Here is a 24,036-nt window from a genome sequence, read left to right as displayed (position 1 = left end):
TGTGGAGCTCGCTCAAGCGGCTTGGGTTCATCGGTGGAACCCTAGCGATGTGAAGCGAGAGACAGAGAGAGAGGAGGGCATATGTGGCACCTGTGACTTGCTTACCTCCACGCAAAGCTCAGAGAGGTCGTTGCCACGACAGAGAAGTAGCAGAGCGGTGAAGCGATCTTAGCCACGGCGGCTTAGGGTTTCGGCAGCGCGTCGAGCTCAAGCTAGGCGGCGCATGCGCTAGGGTTGAGAACGGGGAGGCGGACGTGGTGTGGGGGCTCAGTATTTTATGAGGGCAGCGGCATGGGGCGCACGCCAACGATGAGTCGGCATGGAGGCGGACTCCTGGCGATGGTGTCCGTCGCGAAGATGAGCTGGAGGAGGGAGATAGCGCTGACATGCGGGACTGAGGTGGTAGTGGCACAGAGCACGGTGCTGGGCAGTCAGAGGGAGAGAGGAGAAAGGGGCGCGGCGGCATGGCTGCTAGGCTAGCCTAAGAAGGATAAAGGGAGGAGAGGAAGCGGGCCATGGGGAAGAGAAGAGGGAGCAGGCCGACTGGGCTTTGATGAAAGAGTGAGGAGGCGGGCCAGCTAGCTGGGCTGTCAGGCCAAAAATGAGAGAGGGAGAAAGAGTTTTTTTGGAATCTATATATTTTCAAATCTATTTTAAAAGCATTTGAATTTATTTTGAATTTTAGATCAAAACCACTCATCACAATAAATCAAATGCACCAGCATGTATGCACTAACATATTGCTACCTTATGATAAATTTTAATTTAATGAAAAAATATTATTTCCTATGTTTTAATGAGCACAAAATACATAATTAAATTATTTTAACTTTATTTTAGAAGGAGCAAATTTTAGGGTGTTACATATAATTACTCTCATGATAAAAATGATAAAAGAAAAATGGAGACCGGGCAGGGATATGGTATGGGTATTGGTGGGTGTAACGAGTTGTGTCCCACAGCCACGGGGCTTAGCTTGGTTACACTATTTTCCCTGTCTGTGTCGATTGAGGACCATCCGTTGTTGTGGATGGTAGTTAGGTCACAGACTTATTATCCTAAGAACATACTTGCTTATAGGAGCGGGAAGGCTCGTTACGCTCTTATCGTGGGTTTTGGCTATTTCTAGACCGACTGATTGGAGGCGGAGAAAGGTGGAGGTCTAAGCATCATATTGAGATTGCGTCTCAAGTGTGGGGGCTTAGAGTCCAAGTTTGGACGGGGACCTAGACCCCGTGACAGGAGTGGAATGGGTTTGTCTTGTTTGTGCCTGGGGTACAAATGGGGCGTGTGTTTCGGGGTACTTAGCTAGGATACATTGGTTCGCGAATCGCCATTTTCGTGAGACGATATGACTTGGCTATGGTCTAGCATCGTAGTAAGAACTGGAATATGAAAGATGGTAAATTGGTTCTGATTGCTCAACCCTTGCTTGAAAGTAGAACATGTGCTTACCTAGAATGGTTAGCTAATGAAGTAATCATGACTGCTAATTAAACTTGATCTTAAGGACGTACTTCTAGTAATGCTTTTCGAAAACAAAAATAAAACAACAAACCCATATCGCCTAACATACCCCTTGAAGTCGTGTAAATCTTGCAAGTATATTGTGTACTCAGGATTTATTTTACCCTGTTGCAGGTGCAGCTTGAGGACTAGCTCTTGTGTGGAGGATTCTTCTAGTGGGCACAGACGGATCCTTATATCGTTTTCGCTAGATGATTATTATATTTTCCGCTGTTTAATTATTGCACTCCGAACTCTGGTATTGTAATAAATAATTTTGAAGACTCTATGTTATATAAAATGGACTAAGTATTATAAGTTTGTACTCATTATTGGATTCTGGAAGTAAAACATGGATTGATTCGAGTTCTCCCATGGGGTGTGCTCGATGGAACTGTCCGATGTAGCTAACTTTCAGGGTGCTTAGGGTCTAGTGGAAGACGAGCGCCTCTAAAAGCATGTTATTTCGGGAGGTTCTACCACAGGTTGCCACCTCCTAGACGGCTTGGTGGTGGTCTCTGTTGAAGCACACAAGAAGCTTGTGTGATGCTCTGGAGAAGTGATTATGAGGGGTATTGTGCTCACCCCACGGGAGCCGTGAAGAGCAACTTTAGTTGAGCATGTCATTGAGCTACCCTCACTTGGTCTATGGGGTTCTTGAGGTGCCCAACGTGTGAGCTTGGTGTGGTGCTAATTAGCCGCCGAACCACCAAATGAACGGTTGACACAACGGGGACTAGCGTGTTGGTAAGCACATGAACCTTGGGATAAAAATCACCGTGTCATCCTTGTCTTCCCGTTGGTTTGCATCATCATTACACAAGCTTGTATTTACTTTCATTTATATTATGCTTGTGTAGTTGCTCTTATAATTAGCTAGTTTGTGTAGCTTTTAAGTTACCTTTTTACTTGTGTAGCATAGAAGTAGCTCCCTTGTACAACTAATTTGGCTTGAGTAGACTTGTTAGTTGCCTTGCTTTGTTTGTGTAGCTAAGTAATTTTGTGCTCTCTAATTTGCCTTGGGCAGTCTTGTTATTGAGCATTGCTAGTGTGCTTAGGAGCTTTGTGCTATTGCTTACTAGAATTATGTAGGAGCTTCCCCGTTGCTTGAAGTACTAGTTGCATAGGTTTGTATGACCTTGCTTCTAGAATTGGTTAGGTGAGCTCTAGCTAGCCCGGCACCTTTGTTGCCTAATTATGATCTTTTTAAGATGCTTGAAAACTTAGATAGAGGGGTGTAGTCTTGGCTAGACCAATAGTTTTGATTCCGCATTTGTTTCGGTTAGCCGGATAGTTTCAGTTTTAGAAAGGATTATTCACCCCCCCTCTAGTCCGTCATCTCGACCCTACACTCCCTTCGGGACTGGATCGAAGCAGGAGAGCGGCGGCGGCGGTGGTCGGCCCCCAGCTTGTGTGAGTCGGTGCCGGCGGCTCTCCAACCTCCACCTCCCTCTCCATCCACCCGTCGCAGGGACGAGCACGAGCCAGAGCAGCGCGCGTGGCGAGGCACACATCGATGACTTGTTTTTTTCCTCTTTTTTATTTTTGTTTCTTGGCTTGGTGAACATGTAAACGGTTACTTCGGTTATAACCGGAACCGAACCGAAGTAACCGAAACCTGATTTCATCATTTCCTAGTTTTGCAAAGAACCGATCGGTCCCTAGTTCTGATGGAACTGAATTTCTTACAAAATCGAAGAACCGAACCGATTGGTTTCGCCGAATGCCCAAGATGAGTCCTGCTAGGCCTTTTTCCGCTATCCACCGTGTGTGGGGGGGAGCACATTCGCTGGAGTGGTGTATCATGAGTCCATTCCTTAAATTTAGTTGGATGACTCCATTTCTCATACTAGTACTAATTATTAGTTTATGAGAAATGGTGTGATTATGCATCAATCCATTTCATTTCACAAACCAAACAAAAAAGTTAGGAGCGAGGATATAATGGACTAACTCATTCCTCAAACCAAACACCTTTAGTATTTCAACCCAATCTATCCCGACCCATCAATTAGTAGAACCCACATGCTTCCTATAGTAAGTTATGAGTTTGCATAAAATGTATATATAAGTTCAAATAAATATATGGACCCACTTGGCACAATTTCTCTCCACCCTATTTTTCATCCATCAACTTCCGTATTTATCCCTAACAACGTACGACTCACGAACGCACAGAGCCACAGCGCACAGAATCCATCTAAAATTCAGGTTTGTGTAGCCTCTGCTTCCACCTCCTGCATGCCTCCTTTCCTCGCACAAGTCCGCACGGGGCTCCCTAGCCTTCTAAACTCCCCCTTGGGTAAAACAGAAATAAAGAAGCTTTCTCCCCTTGGGTTAAAAAAATAAACAAGTTTTCTAGGATAAAAAAATCCCAAAACTCAAGTACAGACATAGCGGACTCACGTAAGAATCATGCACAGTTGCCCACGCCCCATGGGAGGACAAACGAGAAAGTTACGTCTACGTCTCCTTTCTCATATCCAAAACGAAGCATCTTGGGACAAAAAAAAAATATGTTTCTCTGTGGTTTAAAATAAAAAATATTCTTCTTCGAATATAATTTTTAGAGAGAGACCGTTTTTCATGATCCATCTCTCTCGTGTCCGTGACTACATATACAAGCTAGAGCAGCCGTGTATAGGGACACTGCATAGTCTGGTCATAGCTTCCAAAACAAATTGAAATGCATGACATGATCATCGGATAAATATCTGACCCTCCCGTGTCCATACAAGTTGCGGAGTTAGAGCATAGGCCAGCGGGCCTCCAACACAGTACAAAGTTTGATTTCCAGAGTAATTTGAAGAAAAGTCACGATTATTGAATAAATTTCCAAGCTATGAGCAAACAACAAGCTATACGTCCCGTTGCAACGCACGGGCATGATTGCTAGTCAAATTCAAGATATGAAAAGAGTTTGTTTGTATCATTTTTGTGCATTGATTCTGAAATGGTTCAAAAAGTAACAACAATCTCATATAGGAAGACTATAAAAGGCAACAAATTAAGTAACTACAATCTCAAGAGTCTAAAAATGGTCACAAGATGTATGAACACATGATTTCCAACTCATTTTTCATGTGGCATAGGTACAGGTAAGTTGATGCTTCTCCATGTGTCTTGTCTTCTCGTGAATTGAATTGTCCCAAGGAAAAAGGTGTAGAATGCGTAGGGTGTGGTGTGGTGGCACCGGGTTATGGGTGCTCTGTGACTTTTGCAAGGGGAAGAAGAACAACGCGCGTGTTTAGTTCCCACCCAAATTTCAAAAAAGTGCTACAGTAGTTATTACATCGAATCTTGTGATACATGCATAGAGCATTAAATATAGACGAAAAAAAAACTAATTGCACAATTTGGTTGAAAATTACGAGACGAACATTTTAAGCCTAATTAGTTCATGATTGAACACTATTTGCCAAATAAAAATAAAAATACTACAGTAACCAACTTTCCAATTTTCACGCAACTAAACACGCGCAACGTCCAAGTTGGAGAGCAGCCGGGTGTACCACCATTGCCCGACCTGCAATCCCGTCACATCGTTGCAGACTTTCGTTCATCTCTCTCTATGTTTAGGGCGCGTTTAGTTCCGAAAATTTTTGGCTTTTGACTACTGTAGCACTTTCATTTGTATTTGGCAAAAATTGTCTAATTATGGACTATTCAGGCTTAAAAGATTCGTCTCGTCAATTACAGGCAAACTATATAATTAGTTATTCTTTTTACCTACATTTAATGCTCCGTGCATGTGCCGTAAGATTTGATGTGACGGAGAATCTTGAAAATTTTTTGTTTTTGGGTGGGATCTAAACAGGGCCTAGTTCCACTAAAATCCAAACTTTGGTACTATGCAAAAAGAAGATTTCCTATCATATCAAACTTGCGGTACATGTATGGAGTACTAAATGATGACGAAATTAAAAACTAATTGCACAGTTTGGTTGTACTTTGTGAGACGAACGTTTTGAGCCTAATTAGTCAACGATTAGACAATTATTACTAAATACAAATGGAATGCTACAGTGCACTACCGTGATCAACAGTAATCGGGCGGCGCCAACTTAGGTGAACTAAGCCCTTGTTTAGTTTCACCCCAAAATCCCAAAAAGTGCTACAGTACCTGTCACATTGAATGTTTGCGGCCCGTGCATGGAGCATTAAATATAGACGAAAAGAAAAACTAATTGGACAGTTTGGTGGGAAATTGCGAGACAAACGTTTTGAGCCTAATTAGTCCATATTTAAATACTAATTACTAAATAAAAACGAACGTGCTACGATAGCCCCAAAATCCAAATTGCTGGAACTAAACAAGGGCTAAATGTGGCCTCGCTTCCGCTCGCCTGGAATCTTTCTGATAAACATTCACCGTCACATCATCACATTGCATGCAGGCGGCTTTCATCCTGTGCGCAAGATGCAGGGTGTACAAGTGCGTCACATTCCCCGAGAGCAATGAATTGTGATCTCGTCCGTCATGGTCACACTTATGGGATGTGGATCATGTTTGTTTCGAGCGAGTCTGATTTTGTGGATTATCAGCCTGTTCGGTTGGCTGGTTCATATCGTTATTGGTTCGTGAAGAAGTACCGCTGGCTAGTTTGTGTGAAAGAAAAATACTGTTCTAGCTGGAAATTTACGATCGTTTACGACAAGCCAAGGCCAACCGAACATACTGTATTACCTTCTGATCATGTTTGAAGAAGAATTATTATCTTCTGATCATGTTCACAGTCACAGGAGAACATTTGTGCATCTACCAATTTAATTTCACACAGGTGCTTGCTCTTCTTATAGATTGGTTCTAACAAAGGCCACTACACATGCATCCCTTGTACTTGTTTTTCTCTTTTTTAAAGGGAAACAGCAAAGGGGTGAGCTTCCAGCAACCTAAATGACCATAGCATGTTGCTCTAGTCAGCTACAGAGGCAACAACGGTTTGTTTGAGATGAATTTAAGCCGCAACAGCGGTTGTCACGGTGTATCACTGAGAAGCAAAACAGTAAAAAGCTACGGCCACAGCACCTACTTTAGTGCTACTGAACATGGTTTCCAATATCGGCCAAAATCTCCCGATATTTTCAATATATCCTCTTTATCCGTAGATGCCGATAAGAAAATATCTATCTTTTTCGTACAAATTTTGTTTAAATTTACTTAAATTCAAATTAAATTTTATTTGAATTTGATCTGATATTTTCGATATATCCTGTTTATCCTCTTTATCTGTGACCCTGATAAATTTTAATTTCCGAAAATGAAAACCTTGCTACTGAACACCCTAAGGCAGGCCAGTAGTACTCATGCCATGCTTAGAGCAAAGGCATGGTCGAGAGTAGCCCTGTTAATAGATTTGAACACACCATTTACCCAACTCAATCCATATCAAATTGAGGACATGTTTAGTGGGGCTCCTGCATCCGTTTCGCGTGCGCTCTTGCACCAGAGCACAAGGAGCCAAGCCACACCAAACACACCCTAACTCTCTCACCAAATCCATCTCACTCCACAACTTTAATGTTTCAACTCAACCCAACTCAGCAGTTAGTAGACCACACAGGTTTACTACAATAACCCATGGGTTTGAATAAAATGTATATGTAAGTTCGAATAAAATATATGGATTCAAATCAAAGCCGGAGCCTAGATTTGAAATCTCATGTTTATCCCTAAAAAAATATAAAAATTGACTAAAAAATATTGGGATGGTTCAAAATCGACTAAAACACCCCTCTATAGATAGAGAGAGCGTGTGTCTCTGATGGAGCACGAAGGTATCTTAAGAGCACAACTATACATTAACATAATATAGCAATGAGCATGCCAAGACCACAACTACACATTAACGTAAGAGTAAAGTCCACTAGCGGTCTTCAAACTTGTTCAGCTGTGTCATCCCGGTCCCTAAACTCGCAAATCGACCGTTTAGGTCCTCAAACTTGTTCATCTATGTCATCCTGGTTCCTAAACTCTCAAATCGCTCGTTTAGGTCTTCAAACTTGTTCGGTTGTATCATCTAGGTCTCTAAACTTGCAATTCACCCGTTTAGGTCCTCAAACTTGTTCAGTTGTGTCATCCCGGTTCCAAAATATTGTAAATACTATAAACTTGTAAATTCAATATATATTTATAGAACTATCCAAAAATTATAAATCTAATTTTGTTAGACTCCTACTAACATGTACATTAAATTGGAATAAGAGAAATCACCATATACTTTCTCTTTTTAACTTTGTAGTTAAATGACTAAATAGGCACGTATATTTTTATAAATCCTAAAAATGTATGTGCCTATTTAGTTATTGAACTGTAGAGTTAAAAATAGAAAGTAGAGTTAAAAATAGAAAGTACATAATGATTTCTTTTATTCTAATTTAAAGTACATGTTACCAGGAGTCTAACAAAATTAGATTTATAATTTTTAGATAGTTCTATAAGTATATATTGAATTTACAAGTTTACAGTATTTAGGGACTGTGATGACACAGCTGAACAAGTTTGAGGATCTAAACGGGTGATTTGTAAGTTTAGGGACCTAGATGATACAACCGAACAAGTTTGAGGATCTAAACGAGCGATTTGAGATTTTAGGGACTGGGATGACACAGATGAACAAGTTTGTGGACTTGAACGATCGATTTGTGAGTTTAGGGATTGGGATGACACAGCCAAACAAGTTCGAGGGCTGGCGGTGCACTTTACTCTTAACATAATATAGTAATGAGCATGCCAAGTTGCTAAGCCACTAAACCTTGATTTTCATTCTCGGTTAACCTTGCTAGGTTGGCAACTACAACTGCTAAAATATCTGTTTGAGTATGAAAGAGTTACCTAACTAAATACAGAACACCACCGGCATAATAACAATTTAACATTTAGATAAAGTTGTAGAGGAAGCAAGAGCAGGCACCACCACCATCCACCAATAATCCACCATGGTACGGAAGCTGCTTAAGCCTAGCATGACACAAGCAGAAAAGCATGCGTCAAGTCAGTGGTTAGACAATCTGATCAAATATAATAGTACAAAGCGTATGCACCAATGAAGTTTTGAGATACCTAAACTGTAATAAGATTCTAATTATGCAAAAAAGTACAAAAGGAGTGGTCTAGATGTGAAATCAGTATGACCATTTTGTTTGCTCTGCTGGACAAGCTATAGCATCTCTAATGAACAATACTACAACTATCCTTGTACAACTTCTGGAAACAACATGTCAACGTTAGTGTGTGTTTGACTCATCAACAATGTAATAACTTGCAAAATAAATATATACATCCTAGCAAACACACATTCTAGAACAGGATCATTGCATCAGAGGCAAGACTTACCCCGATTCGCCACTTTCTCTTCACCCGCCACCTGTCGTTTCCCCTCCGAAACGTTATTTATCCCTTGTTCCTATAGGCAGAGAAGTGTGTGTGTGTGTGTGGTGGTGGTGGGGGGGGGGGGGGGGGGGGGGGGGGGGGGGCGGACGATAATGAGCTTACCATGGAGCGCAAAATGTTCCGGGGACGATAATGAGCTTACCATGGAGCGCAATAGCAAGGACAATGATGGAATGGAAAACGAAACACAGGCCATACTGACCATTTTTGGCGATAGCAACATGTGTACATATGGCTAATGATGCTACAAGGACTTGGCCCAACATCTTCTGCGTTAGGTATATTTGTCGCCGGCAATATTGTGCCGCTTCTGAGGTGATATTGAGCGAGAATACGTTTATACCCATTGTAAAAGACAGTGGTGTCATCCACAATGTTAGGAAACGCCTTAGAACCGACCCACAGCTTCCTCCTGTCAATGAAGAGGGCATTGCCACCAATGCGTGTCACCGGGACAGCTCTTCCCAGCACAAGGTCAGCTACTCTGTGAACTAAAACTTTCTTATAAACGTTACTCATACTGACCACCATCAACTCTGTGCCACATTCTGCCAGATAGTGGTGATTAGTCCCGGTCTCGTCTGAACTATATGGAAGTGGACATTTGGCAATGGACCTTGGTGGTGGCATCCAGGGTTCCTCCATCCCTTTGTAGTAGCTGTGTGGGGGGCCGATCTCCAGGATATCTGGTTTCGCGTAACTGTCAGTACACCTCAACACATATATCTTGCCTTGGAACGAGAGTGGACTGCAGTATTGATCCACAAAATAGCTTGAAACTCTCCATCGCTGTTCCCTGGAGGTAGCAAAGGCTATCTTGGACCAACCGCATCCCCCAAAGATCATGAGCGAGACGACTCCATCCGCACTCACGTTCATGGAGGTAGCACTGACATGTCTGATATAGATCCGCTTGCTTCGGTGCGGCAACGTGCACTCGTACGGTAGGAGGGTCTCCAGAGGCGGGAAGTCGAGGATGTCGCCGGTGAAGGGGTTGAGGAGGCGGGCGGCGGTGTCGATGGAGTCGAGGACGCAGTGGTCCCTGAAGAGCGGGAGGTGGACGCGGACGAAGGCGCCCGTCGAGAGGTTGAAGAAGCGGACGAACCCGCGCAGCTTGTCGTGGCCAGGGTAGAGGCCGTGGCCCTCGGGCAGCATCATCCACCGCCGCGGGTGGAAGCGCTGGTCCACGATGCCGCGGCCGCGCGGGCTGGCGGTGCTGGAGCGCCAGTGCGCGCACACGGCGCGGAGCCGGACGTAGTCACGCAAGTCGACCGCCAGCACCCGCCACGCGATCAGGTCCACCAGATCCTCGGGCAGGGACGCCCACGAGGACGACCCGTCCCTAGTGTTGGCGGCGTCGGAATCAGTGACCCTCCGTCGCCGGCGCGTGCTGCTGCACGCAGACAAGGCTGCTCGGCGCTTGCCGCAGCGCACAGCCAAGACCTTTGGCCGACTCTGGTACCTCGACGATGACATGACGGTGCACCAGATACGAATCTGGTTCAGATCCAAACTAGTAGTATTGAAGTATTGATGCGAATCGATTAACACTCGGCGAAGGAAAAAAAATACAATTTTAGATAATCATCAGGCAAAGACGACCTGCCGGTGATCCTCATGTTCAACGGCAGCGATGTGAATCACAGCAGGTCCAGACAACGCTTCGCTAAGCAAGGCCGGAGGGGAACGTGAAGGTCAGGTCTTTGGGTTTGGGAGGCGGCGACACTACTAAAAAAGAACAAAATATTTGATAAATACTTATTATTCTCTATTCCAAACTGTAAACGTTTTAACTTTTCTATATATATAATATATAATAAATATCTAAGTACATAATAAAAGGTGTATATCCAAAAAAAATTAAAATATCTTATAATTTAAAATAAAAGAAATATCTAATATATTCTCGACTCCTTATGTCTTATCCTTCATCAATGTTGTTTACAAAAATAGATAATGACCAAAAATCATTCAACCATATGCAACGGACGTTTTCATATTGATACGATTAATATAACTATTGTTACAGAACCATCCAATTTATAAAAGCACAAGTGCGATGACAACTGCCGAGATAGTCGCACGTTCACACTTGAGCACATATAAACCCGGTAGTCCATTGAGTATCACGAATGATCTCGAAATACAAGCCGCATACAACCAAAATCGTACATGATTCAGCATACACACATCACATGTTACATATAAAGTTCACAAATAATTGACACGGAATTCAAATATAATTATTACAACACGAGGATTCGGTAGTGGAAGCAACACAGTTTTAAAACATTCCACACACACATAGTTCAAATGCATGCTAGTCCATGATAAGTCCAACAAAAGCAACATAAATAAGATACTAAAGAAGGCATTGCACGTGGCCTCACTCCTCATCCACGGCAGGAGAGAAGCAATTCTTGCAGTACCCGTGGTAGACCACGCCATCTGCAACAAGGGGGAATAAACCCTAAGTACGATGATATACTCAGCTAGACTTACTCATCATAAATCAAAAATAAATTGACACCAAGGAGTATGCAAGCCTTTTTATAATGTAGCTGGCTTGACAACATTTTTGCATAAAAGCTTACTAAGTGAGTCCTCAACTTTTATTTATTCTAACCTCAAATTCATTAGAGCTATTTATGCTAAGTTTGCATCTATCCTGTGCCAATCAAGTTTATTTAGGACTGAAGCATCACATTAGTAACCATATTAAAATTATTATCATGAACAACAAACCATCATCTTTCATCAGCTTACTATGATGCTGAAGCTAGTCGAATATCTCATTATTCGGGACAGACGACGATTCGAATCGGTTGCAACCAGCTGGGCAGAAAATCCATAACACAAACTCAGACAAACCAGATTATTAGTCGCCTTAGGTCACCTTTGGTACAATTCAGAATACATAGTGGGTTTGAGTTGTGCCACACACTCATGGACCAACCGGAAGTCAGGATGTTCAGACAACGGTCTGCCCAAGGTCCATCCATGTCCCTGCACATACATCCTCCCCTCCGGTGTGCGCGTCATCATCTCAACCTCCCAGCCTGAATTGAGCTACTCAGCTTCGCGGTCGGAACGACTTATCCGACCGACTAAGTGAAAGGTGGTGTTCAATCTTGACAGAAGTTCCAACAATGGTACGGTCCTTAACCAACACAGACGGAATCAACATAAGTTAACCAATTACCATCAACCTATAAAATCCCGTCCGGCCTCCATTTATATAATACCATATGGTTATTTTCACGATAGAAAATATAGCCAACTATGACCAGGTATCCATCTATATCTCATAGGCGATAGAAAATCACCCAACTTCTAGCGATCTGAGCATGGCTAAGCATATATTTTGATCCTAGACCTAAAAAGGGTAACAAGATATATTTCTATACAAGGAAAGATATATGCACCAACGGTTCCAAACAACTCCTATAACTTAATGCATTAAACACAAAAAGACTCAAGTTATTTTTAATAAATCATGGGAGGCTTAATATGCTCCGGGGCTTGCCTTTGATGTAGTTGGTTGGGGCATGCGCCGGGCACTCAGGCAACTCCTGGACCTGTCCTTCTTCAGGAACCTCCTGGTGCACCTCTGGTGGGATCTCCTCTCCCACGGTCTCGATCTCCAGCAAGGTTACTCCCTCCGGCGATGTATGGACATGCACATGATAAATAATAGGAATGCATAGCATAGGAGGAGACATGTATGTATGATATGATGCAAACATATGGCTGGACATAACATGGTATCATAGCAGCAAGCTACTACATAAACATGTTTAGCATGGTTATAAGAGGTGATTACAAGATCAACTTTATTTTACTGAGTAGGTGCATCTCTTCTCTAGAAGAGAAGAGGAACACTCACCACATCCTGGAATTCTAAGATACAAAATTCATTATCTGTAAGAAGTCTAAAACATGTAGCTAGCAACTTATCTCAATTAGCTTAAGCAACTACTTAACAAGCATCAAGTTCAAATAAAGCAAACAATTCAAGAAAAGCTAGATACTAATTATAGAACAATAATTAGCTAACTGCATACCAAACATCAAATCTGTGCGCAACCAACTATACTAACAGATTATATACATCACAAACATGCTAAAAAAGTATATGGTTGCACCCAAATAAATTATTTATAAGCCTTTATTGATTTACTAAGTTAGCAAGATGAAGCAGAGAACTACTTCCTGTGCACAGTAAATGCTGAGAACATTGCAGAAGCCTAGTCATGCATATCAAAGTCTACTATATACATTTCACAACTTTTGAGCAAGTAAAACAGCCTCTACAACATTAACAAGCAAAACAGGCTTATGTCAACTTAAACAGGTTTACCCTAGTGAAAAGTGTCAAACAATAAATTTCAGATTTTTCTTGCATTCAACATATCACCAGGAAGCTATGAAAATTATTTCATACACAGAAGATACATATAATAGCCATACTCACTTTTACATGAAAACAAGCATTGACCCAAGTTAAATCATAACATCACAAAAAAAGCATGCATACTGCCCGTTTATCATTTTTCTTAGCTTGAACATGTCAAGAGTGAGCTAACAAAACTGGAACCATGATTTTTAGACACTTCTAACTCCAGTTTCACATTTTACAAGATTAAGTAGCACTAAACATGGATAAACAAAACAGCATATAAAACATCTTCAAACAGCAGGTTTTATAGTTCTATCAGGTAGAGAACTTCAAGACAAAAAAAAATTTGTTTCACCAATTTTGGACCTCCCTAGCTCAAGTTATAGATTTTACAAGTTCATCACATTTTCTGGAATAGATTAAAACGAAAACTAAAACCAAACCCTAAACACTGTTACAGGCACCCGGCTCAGTATACCCAAAGGCGCTAACTGCTAGGCCCATGGTCAACATGACCCCACAAGTCATGCACGCAAAACAGGGCACCGGTTTGACCGGCCAGTAGCTCGCCGACGGCGAGACCGGCACCACTAGACTCCTCTCGGTCTCGCGCGTTCGTGGGTGCAGCCGGTTGGGCCGGTGGTGCTCCGAGCAAGGGCAGCGGCGAAAAAGGGCGGCTCCGGGGGCCGGGCTTCAGAGCAGCGGCAGTGGGCTTGCCGCTTCCGGCCGGAAAGGCTGCCGGCGCGCACACGCGTGGCTCCGGGGATCCCGTGAGGCGTCCTAGGGTTTGGGCTTGAGCTCGGTTGGGTGGTGGCGAGGTGCGTGCCCGCGTGCATGGCGGCCAGTGGCCAGTGGCCAGAGCGTGGCAACGGCATGAGGCGTTTCGGCGAGGACGGCAAGGGAATTGGCTAATGGGCTTCAGTTCAACCTTCTGTGACCTAAGGCCAAGCTAAAACAAGCAAGAAAGAAGAGAAGAGAAGAGAAGGAAGGGACGTGCATGGCCACGGCGAGCTCGAGCTCGCGGCCATGGCATCCGCGGCGGCGGCGGCGATTTTGGCCCGCCTGGGCTTACCTTGTGACCACAGAGGGCTTAGCTAGGATGGGGAGCTAGAGGGCGCCATGGTGGATCTTTGGGTGGAAGAAATCGTGCGGTGGTGCTTTGGTGGCGGTGGATTTGACCGGCGACGATGGTGGCGACGGCAATGGCGAAAGTCGCCTTTCTTGGCTCGGTGAGGGGGAATGGGCGATAGAGAGAGCGAGTATGAAGAGGCGTCCGTGCGACCCTTAGCGTCGCCTCGGGCAGAGGTGGGGGCGCTGGCGACGTACGGTCGCCACACGGCGTCCAAACGCAGTGGCCGGTCGGCCACTGAACTGCCTCAGTCGTTTCAAATCCGTTACAAAGCTGACTAAAACTCCATTTTCTCCCCCTTCTAACTCTCTAACCGGTTAATGAATTGATCAACCAATTGCTCCATGCTGTAGAGAACCAATTGCTCCATGCTATAGAGAATTAGAGATGCATGAGTACTACAACATTGATTAAAGGAGCTTGGTCCAAATCGAGCTGGTTTACAATGTAAAAACTCCCAGAGATGGCTACTTGGAAACTAAAACTGAACTTTCAGACTTTCCAGACTTAGCCGATTTTTGGACCCTGAAAACAGCATTGGATTCAGATTTGTGGGCTCTTGCTGGCTGTGTTAGAGGCTCAACTAGGTCTTGGCCCTAAAACAAAGTTAGTTCTACTCAAACTAAACTACAACTTTTATTTAAGGTCAAACCTCATGCAAGCACTCTAAGCAACAGATCAACTCAGGTTAAACTAGCATCTTGAAAAAAGTTGCTCCCAGGCAGCTGGCATATAAAAGCATTTTTAGCCTAAAAGATGAATATAAAATCTAACTCATTTTTTATCCAGGGTATGCCTAGGTTGGTTAGGTGAACAAACAATACTCACTTGCATTAACAACATGATCATCAAGCATACAAATGCCTAAACTTAAGCATTTGATGGAAGAACATATAACAAAAGAATGCATTAACATGTGCTCATGCTTATGAATGGATGATGCTTATGCTCATGTAATGCAAGTGCAATATGCAAGCTTAACACCTGGGATGTTACAGCTATTAGTTCTACCGCACCCATGACGCCTAAATTTTGTACCAATTTTTTTACCCTCAACCTATTGCTACCTCCATTTCAAATTTTAAGTTCTTCTGTCTTTTATAGATGCATAGTTTTTATTATATATCTAGACATAATATATATTTAGAAGCGTAGCAAAAGCTATTTATCTATAAGATCCAAAATGACTTACAATTTGAAATGAAGGGAGTACATATGTGCCGATTCCTCAGGGAACTACGCATGCCAACAGATATCCACAAGTCCCAGTCCCTGATGCCGCCAACCTCCATGAGCATGGGCCCTGCACCAGACGCCTCGGCGGCGAAGAAGTTCATGAGGATGTCTTCACAATTGCGCTCTCGGTCCTCCACGGCACGCGTGGCCGCTAGCTTTGGCTAGCATGAGTACCTGTAAAGGAGGTCAGACCCGAGGAGCATGAGCTTGGTCAGCGCCATGGAATACCACCCTGGCTACGTCGCCGTGTACTGCCACCTCCCACGGGCCAGGTTCAGGTGGTGCGACCGCGGGAAGAAGACGACAAGAGGCCCCGCCGCCTATCACTGATGTTGATGCCAGGTCGTAAAGGCGAAGGACAATGCCACAGAGTCAAGGAGCACATTATCGTCGACCGTGACGATCACGGCGGTGCGAATGTTGGAGTGCTGCGGGAGGAACCGCGAGTTGAGGGACGTTGAGTGGTGCGGCGAAGAGCGACGTGGGGTGGGAACCTGTCACCACGGATGAGGAGGCGATTCGGCATGGAGGGCTTGCACTAGAGCACAACCACCGCGAGGACCAGCAGGTGTGTGGTGGAGGCCCCATGATGGCACTGAGCAGTGGGAGGTGATGCTCTGAGTAGCCGGTGAGAGGATCACCATGAGATAGTGTTGACAACCAAATTTGTTCATTTTGTGAAGTTGCCAAAATATAGAATGGACTCCACCATTGTGTTCCTCTCATCGAGATGGTCAAAAAACATATATGGAATGTTCAATATATTTAGAGACCGGATGGAGTTAGGCCCTCGGAAAGGTATCACCGTATCGAAAGTTCCGACCCCTACCGAAAGTTCCAACTTTCACAAGGTCGGATTCTGACTTTTTCTAGTACGATCTAGGAGAGTGCAAAATCGATCCAAATTCGTGGGGAACTTGGTAATTATGTCTCATGAGGGTTTCCTACCGGGATAACATCACCCACCTCTATATATTGGAGGGTCATGGCTGATTGAGGTAATCCAACACACAATCGACAAAAAGGGTCATGGCTGATAAAGGTGGGTGATGTTATCCCGGTAGGAAACCCTCATGAGACAAAATTATCAAGTTTCCCACGAATTTGGATCGATTTTGCACTCTCCTAGATCGGACTAGAAAAAGTCAGAAGTTCTAAGCCCGTCATGGCTGATTGAGGTAATCCAACACACAATCGACAAAAACAATCTTTTATCTCCCTTTTGCCCTCTCTTTTTGTTCTACTACTTCTTCTCGTTCTTCGTCGCTACTGCATGGCCAGTGGATTGACGATGACAAAGCCCTATAGAGCAGTCAAGCTGGCTAGGGCATCCCATAGCCGTCGTTCGCCCCCAACAAGGTCCCTCCCGAGAGTGTGGGGTTTCAGGTTTTAAGAGACCTTGTCTATGAGAGGCAGCCACCACGAGGGTTGGGCCCTTCCCACCAAGCTAGCACCTCGAGTCTCCCTCCTGACTAATGTGGTGCTAACTTCTGGGTCATGTAGAGGTCCATGGTGTTGTTGTCGACAACCTCCACTCGTGTGATTTATACTTGCAGGATCAAGTTGTAGAAATTCACTTTAAGAACCAATCACCAAGATTCACATGGTTTGAAATCATATGACAAAATTAATTGAAGAACCTTACATTATGATTATAATTACATGAAATAAAATAGGTTTCAAATACATGGTGAAGTTTAACTAATTATGCCCATTAACTCGCCAGTTAATGGTGGTACCATGAGTATGACTGTGCTGAGAGGGCTTATTCCAACAAAAATATATATCTTATGGATGCAAGGGAAACATTAATAGGTATTTATAATTTGCAAAAAAGCATGGCGTATGTATGTTAAGAAAATGACATGCTCATGAGTATTAATCTAACTTGTCAATTCATAACTATTAAAGATGTACATGTAGCAAGTGGTAAAATTTCATCTCAAACACCGGTTTATTAACTCCCACTACACTGAGTCTAGTCTAGAAGAGAGAACAACCAAAATATTCCATCTGAAGACTTCAGGCATTCGAACAAAACTCCAGAGAGGTGTACAACTGTACCCATATGGAGACCAAGGATGAACCGGCATACCCATGCATGAGTAAGGGTTGCACCGAGGTTCCAACCTTTCCTTAATGTGGCTTTCTAAACCATGAACGGTATGGTAATAAGCCAAAGTACTCCTTGAGCTACCCCGTGCCACAATCCGAGCCAAATCCACATGATTGTCAAGTTGCCATTAAGTACTTAGCTTACCGCTCCCATACATGACGTGTGGTCTATAGGGGGTTACTCAAACTCACTATCCCTAAGGACAGTCCTTAGCTACTCCACGAGCTATGCCACTCAAGATCCAACACTCGTAGTGACCTTACCCCTCGTTTGAGTTGAGCTCACATCAAGTTCATAAATGAAACCAATTAAGGGTTGGTCCTTAATTAAGGAAATTAAATAGACTAGTCAAGTTAAACCCAATTATAGGTTTAGAGTTGGTTAACCCGGTGAAGCATCTACTGCGCGAGAGTGAGTTCCCGCTCACACTCAACTTCTATCTGTTCTAGCTAACTAAGCATGTTATACATCCCAAACCAAGTAATGGTTTAGAAGGCTATGCATCCTTACTTCAGTGAGTTGATCTGTCTTTAGTGGGTTCATATTTAGTTAGTTAAGCACTTTTGAAAAGATATGCAAACACATTATGAACGATTGTCATGAATATCCAAAGTAGGGTTTATTAGTAGTGGTGCCTACCTATCATGATGTCTCGGTGATCAAGGAGGATCATGACAACTAACATGCATACCTCATACCATAGATTAACCTGTAAGAAGACATCAAGAGAGTTGGAGTTGAGATTGATGAAGAGATTGGCAAAACTAAGCGATAAAAGGCATAAGCTTGTGATTCAAGATGGAGAGCTATTTGGATGGATCGAGAGGTGAACTATTTTTGTACTAGGTGGTATGTAAACATGTGCTAGGGTGGTTATGTTTAGGGGTCAAGGGTTTATAAAATTTAAAATTCATCAATTTTACCGGACGACCAGCGGATGCAAACCCCAAGAGGGTGTTTTCTAGGCTAGGACTCGATGTTCTCTTGATCAGTCTGGTGTTCCTCCAAATGGTCCACGGGAACATCGGCGGTTCACTAGAACATTCTGTGCATGCATCTATTTAATATCGTCTCTGAGTGATCCTACGAACGATCCGGTGATCTATCGGTCAGTCCGTGGGGGACATCGATAGAACCTTGTGGTTCATGTGTTCTTGGTGGGGAGGTTTAGGTTCTTGGGTGATGTTTCCTAGGCATGTGTAGTGATCATCTAGGAGTGTTTGAGTGAGGTGTTAGGGTTGTGCTACCTAGAGTTTGAGCTTCCATTTAGGAGATGAAACTAGTGATCAGAGATTGAGCTAAACATTGAGAAAAACGAGTTGGTAACTTAAATCATGGTAACTTAACTTTGGGAGTTGGGTGACCCTTTGGCCACCAAGGTCAAGCTATTGCCTTGCTCCTTCTTGCCTCCAAGTGAGAGAGATGGATTCGAGCAAAATCAAGATTTTCTTGCAAAAACCATAGAATATCCATTAGAGGGAAACTTGAGGGATCTATGGAATGATTGAGTGAGGGGGAAGACAGAGCTCACACTTGAGATCAATGGGGGACTCATGGAAGATCAAGCTCCAATGGCTAATTGCTTGAATTCTCATTAACCATGCTACACTTGCTTAGTTGATAAGGTCACTTTTATTCATGTATGAAATGCTTGTATGCAAAACTAACTTCATCCCTTTCTAATGAGCCAAATGCATGGTCCTTGTTATTATATTTGGGTAAGTCCCATTGAGTACAATTGAGTACTCATCTTGTTAATGTTTTAACCTTGCAGGTACTCCCGCTCTCGTGTATGGTTTCTTCTATGTCCCTAAGTCCTCTAAAGACCAAGATTGGTAGAGGATGCCTTCGTTTGCATAGAATTCATGAAGTTGACACGTTCATAAGTTCTATCGTAAAAACTATATTGTGTTTGAAAGACTGTCACTCGTACTCTAGGGTTGATGGTGTAATGAACTATGTGTGAAACAATGTGTTATAACCTAACTACTCTTTTAATGTTATGTTGAACTTGATGTAGGTTGTAATAATTCTTTCTACTTGTATAATCTTGGATGAAGATCGGACATAGTGCAATATATGTGGTGTACTAGGATGACCAATTAAGTTTATTATCTATCTAATGATAGTCAATGAAAGACTATTTAGTTAGATAATTTACTTAAAGAGGGAGCCAATCCTGACATTAGTCGTGGGAAACTTGTTTTCTACTTGAATAAGACCACCCCCTCTATATGAACAAGAGGAGCACGATTGATTGAGTATTCCAACTTTGAATCACCAAAAGACACATCTACTACCCTTTTTACCCTAGCTCTCTCTATCCTTGTTGTTTATCATGCCTCTCGACGAGATTTGGTGTTTCTCTAGGTGGCCTCGCGGACCCTAGTACAACCTCATTGTGTCCCTCCCCGATGGGTCTTCCTGGCTACCAGGCGAAGAACGGGCATCGCATCGGCCTGACCGCTTGCTAGTCGGTCCTGCTGATTTACTATGTTCTTGATTCTTGATGTGAGCTAGGTTGTGTGCGACCATGGCGTGCTAGCCCTTGTTGGTGTGTGTGACCCAATTTGGTGTCAACACGATGGGTGTGCCTTTCAGAAGCACAGGGGTATTCACAAAGTATATGAAAAAAATAGAGGTAGAGTGTTGTTTTATGAATGTATTTATTGCCTTCAGTGTATTCTATGAATTCACCAATTATTGGTGTTGTTTTCTAAATTCCCCCTCCTCACTGTCGAGTTCAAGCCTGAGAAGTCATGAGTTCTTGTCCAGCCTGATGATAAAATCATGGTTCATCCCAAGTGGTTCGGCGTAGTCCATCCATGTGTCGTCCATGCGTAGTCCATCCATGTTCACCCTAGGGACAATGAATTTATTATTCCTAGAATCTAAACCATGGTTTATCCTATGAATATCGCCATGAAAACATATTATCATTTCAGTCATAATCTGTTCGACACAAATCAAGAGACGCGTGTGCAGTCACAATCTTCTTATATGTATGTGTGTTGTGTACAAAACCAAGATAAGTCGAACAGTTTATGCTCGACTACATATTTGTTGAAAGTTTGCTAGCCTAATATTATGTTCGTGGTGGCATCCTGTTTGAGAATCCTATTGATCTATATGCACTATTTTGTAATGTTGTCTTGCAGTTATATTTTGCTGATACGCTGAATTCACAAGTCCAGTATTCTAAATCACTTTTCTTTTCAAGGTATGCAATGGATGTTGTAATTCCTTGTTGGAACTTGGGTTCCGATCAAGTTAGGGGGGAGAGTAGATAGGAGAGAGCTTGGTGGTGGAGATGGGACACATTTGGGTTTTGAGACAACCAAATGAGTGAGGGGAGAGAGTCCCTTGCCCTCATGCCCTTGGGCACTACATATACATAATGGTTAGATACTAGTGCCCCCTTGGTGGGGGCGAATTTCACATATCACTACACTAGCACCTATTGGGACTCTCCAAGGAGTCTTGTCCCATATACTATATGGGTTCCTCCCAACATAGCCTCTTAGCTATTAGGTCATGGCCGATATAACATGACCTAATAGATGCTCATACTAGAAGAGGCATAAATACAACTCGAGCACGCCTCACTAAAAAACTCCATCACAAAAAGGCTATGGAGAAAAGAGCACGCGCATGACTCTAGCATATACATGTGCTAACTCCCAAGGCTTCTAGCTCCAAGTGCCTTGATGTTGATTTTTCTGATGTCTTCATCTTTGGGCTTAGGCTCCTTTTGCCACTTCTATGGCATGCTTCATCGGCTTCGCACGACGCGCAGGTCTTCACCTCTATGACCATCTCGGCGCACAGATCTTCGTCTTTGGGCCTTCTCGATGGAAGCTTTGCTTGATGACGCATCTTCCCTTCGGAAATGGATGTAGTTTTCATGGTTGAAGTAGTCGATGTAGTCATGGCCAAAGGATGTTGTGAGGCCCCCAAATCTTCTCTCACGAGTGCCTGGCAAAAAACTTCACCCTCTAGAGTGGTCGGTCCTCTGGTGTGCTCCCCTAGCCCCTCTTGGCTAGCGCTCATGAATGAATCCTTAGTCATGCTTGGTGTAGTCGATGTAGTCATAGTAGTCATAGTAGCAGAAGTAGATGTTCAAGCCAAAGTTTTCGGTGAGCCCCTCGAGCCAAAGTGGTCGACCAAGGTGATGTAGAGCTCGGTGCCAAATGAGCTAATGTAGCCCCTCGAGCTCGGCGACGAAGGCGAGTCATTGTAGGTGTTGATGCCGAAGTTGTCGACAAATGCTCTCGAGTCATTGTCATGGGCGAAGATGATGGCAAAGCCCCTCTTGCCGAAGTGTTGTCGAAGGCGAGTCATAGTGGTTCACCAAAGATGTTGGCGAAGCCCCTCTTGCCGAAATGTTGGTGGAAGCGTGTCGCTGTGATTCGTCGAAGATGTTGACGAGGACCCTCCTGCAAAGGTGTTTGGTGAAGGTGATGTTGGTGTAGACACCGAAGGTGTCAGCGAAGCCCTGTGCCGATGTGTCGGTGGAGGCAAGTTGTTTCGTTTTGAGTAAAATGCACCAACGGCCCCTAAACTTGTCGAAGGGTGTCGTCAAGTCCCCAAACTCCTAAAATGCACGTCTAGGTCCTTAAACTTGGCACATGGTACGTCACTAGAACCGTTACTGATGTGGTGGTCCACGTTGGAACAAGCGATGCCAGATCAATCCTTAAACTTGACAGAGTGTGTCATCTAAGTCCCTAAACTTTCAAAATGCACAACCATATACATGAACTAGGCCCACGCTGCATCACAAGTCCAGTATCTGTATTCATTTTAGTGTCAACATGGATATTCGTATTCATAATTGATTTTAATGTGGATACTAAGTGGATGTATCCATATTTGTTTTCTATAATTTTTCTATATCTGATTCCACATTCATATTCCAAAAAATGTCAAATATCCGTCATTAGTTGTATCAGGAAATAACATAGGATTTTTAATTATTCATATATTGGTGAAATTATTTTATATCAACTTTAATATAACAAAAAATGCATCATTTAAACTATTTAAAACTCATCTATGTGGCTAATAACATTATATAATAATATTATTAATAATGATAGAAAGGTTAGTTTTAATATGGCTAATCATATTATTTTAAGTACTTTACTGATTTTTTTAAATATTATTATTGTTTTATTGATTTTTGATATGTTTAGTTATTAAAATATTTATTATATATATGTTGTTTTATAAGTTCTCGTTATCTAAGGGTTATATAATCATATTCTTTACATGTATAATGATTTTGTTCTATTAAAACTATCGATAAGAATATATATATATATATATATATATATATATATATATATATATATATATATATATATATATATATATATATATATTATAGAGGTCACTAGTAGACGGTGCCAGCGTGGACTTCCATGTAAGCAAATAAGTCTAGCCTAGACCTATTTCGACCTACAATGTAGCATGGTCCTACTTCATGTACGTGAGTGTGTATTTTGAAAGTTTAGGGACCTAGATGATACACTCTACCAAGTTTAGAGGTTGGTCTAGCATCGTTGGTGTCAGCGTGGACCACCACATCAGCAAACAGGTCTAGTTTGGACCTGTGACGTACCGTGTGCCAAGTTTGAGGATCTGGATGTTCACCATGTTCTGCAGCACTACTTCAGCAGTACTCACAACGAACAAATAGTGTTTTTCTCTCACAACAAATCAGCATAAGCATCATCAGCAACTAAATTTCAGCGAAACGAACAGTGCAATTCATTTTAGGAGTTTGGGGACTTATATCACACCCTCTGCCGGCCAAGCTTAAGGGCCGCTGGTGCATTTTACTCTTGTTTTTGTTAAAGGTGTTTGACGGAGGTGATGCTGCTGTTTAGCTTGCCAAAATAACTATTCCGTCTTTTCCTATTGGGCTCCGTCCAACTGTACTTCTTTATTAGTAAGCAAAACTCTTGCCAAACTTATGCTAAAAAGATATGAAGTTCTAGCTAGACAACCATGATCATAGCAGCCAATGCATATTCCAAGCTGTTATGCTCTACCTAGAGCCAATGTAAGGAAAAGGATAAACTTTATTCAGAGTCGTGGGACAAAGAATGGGACAGTCTTGTCACAACCCGGAAAGGCCCACGTTCATTTCTCAAATTTATTTGGGGATCCGACTCCAAGAACTCATCATTCTTTGAACTGGGACAACCTCACATTCAACAACACAATCTGGGAGTACCTAGTATTTTTGAAGA

General features: G+C 42.8%; 1 protein-coding gene and 1 pseudogene across 1 annotated transcript; both read right to left on the bottom strand.

Annotated features, from left to right (window-relative positions):
* Nucleotides 1-8,899: 8,899 nt before the first annotated feature.
* Nucleotides 8,900-10,375, bottom strand: LOC136472743 (uncharacterized). Its single transcript, XM_066470453.1, has 2 exons — nucleotides 9,102-10,375; nucleotides 8,900-8,912 (listed from the first exon to the last, which is right to left on the bottom strand). Exons 1-2 carry the CDS (start codon nucleotides 10,373-10,375, stop codon nucleotides 8,900-8,902), a joined length of 1,287 nt encoding a protein of 428 aa, XP_066326550.1.
* A 5,221-nt stretch (nucleotides 10,376-15,596) lies between these two features.
* LOC136469477 (glycosyltransferase family protein 64 C3-like) lies at nucleotides 15,597-23,437 on the bottom strand (annotated as a pseudogene).
* Nucleotides 23,438-24,036: the final 599 nt, after the last annotated feature.

This window comes from Miscanthus floridulus, chromosome 8, assembly GCF_019320115.1.
Source record: "Miscanthus floridulus cultivar M001 chromosome 8, ASM1932011v1, whole genome shotgun sequence".
NCBI lineage: Eukaryota > Viridiplantae > Streptophyta > Magnoliopsida > Poales > Poaceae > Miscanthus > Miscanthus floridulus.
This window is presented reverse-complemented; position numbering and strand designations above follow the sequence as displayed.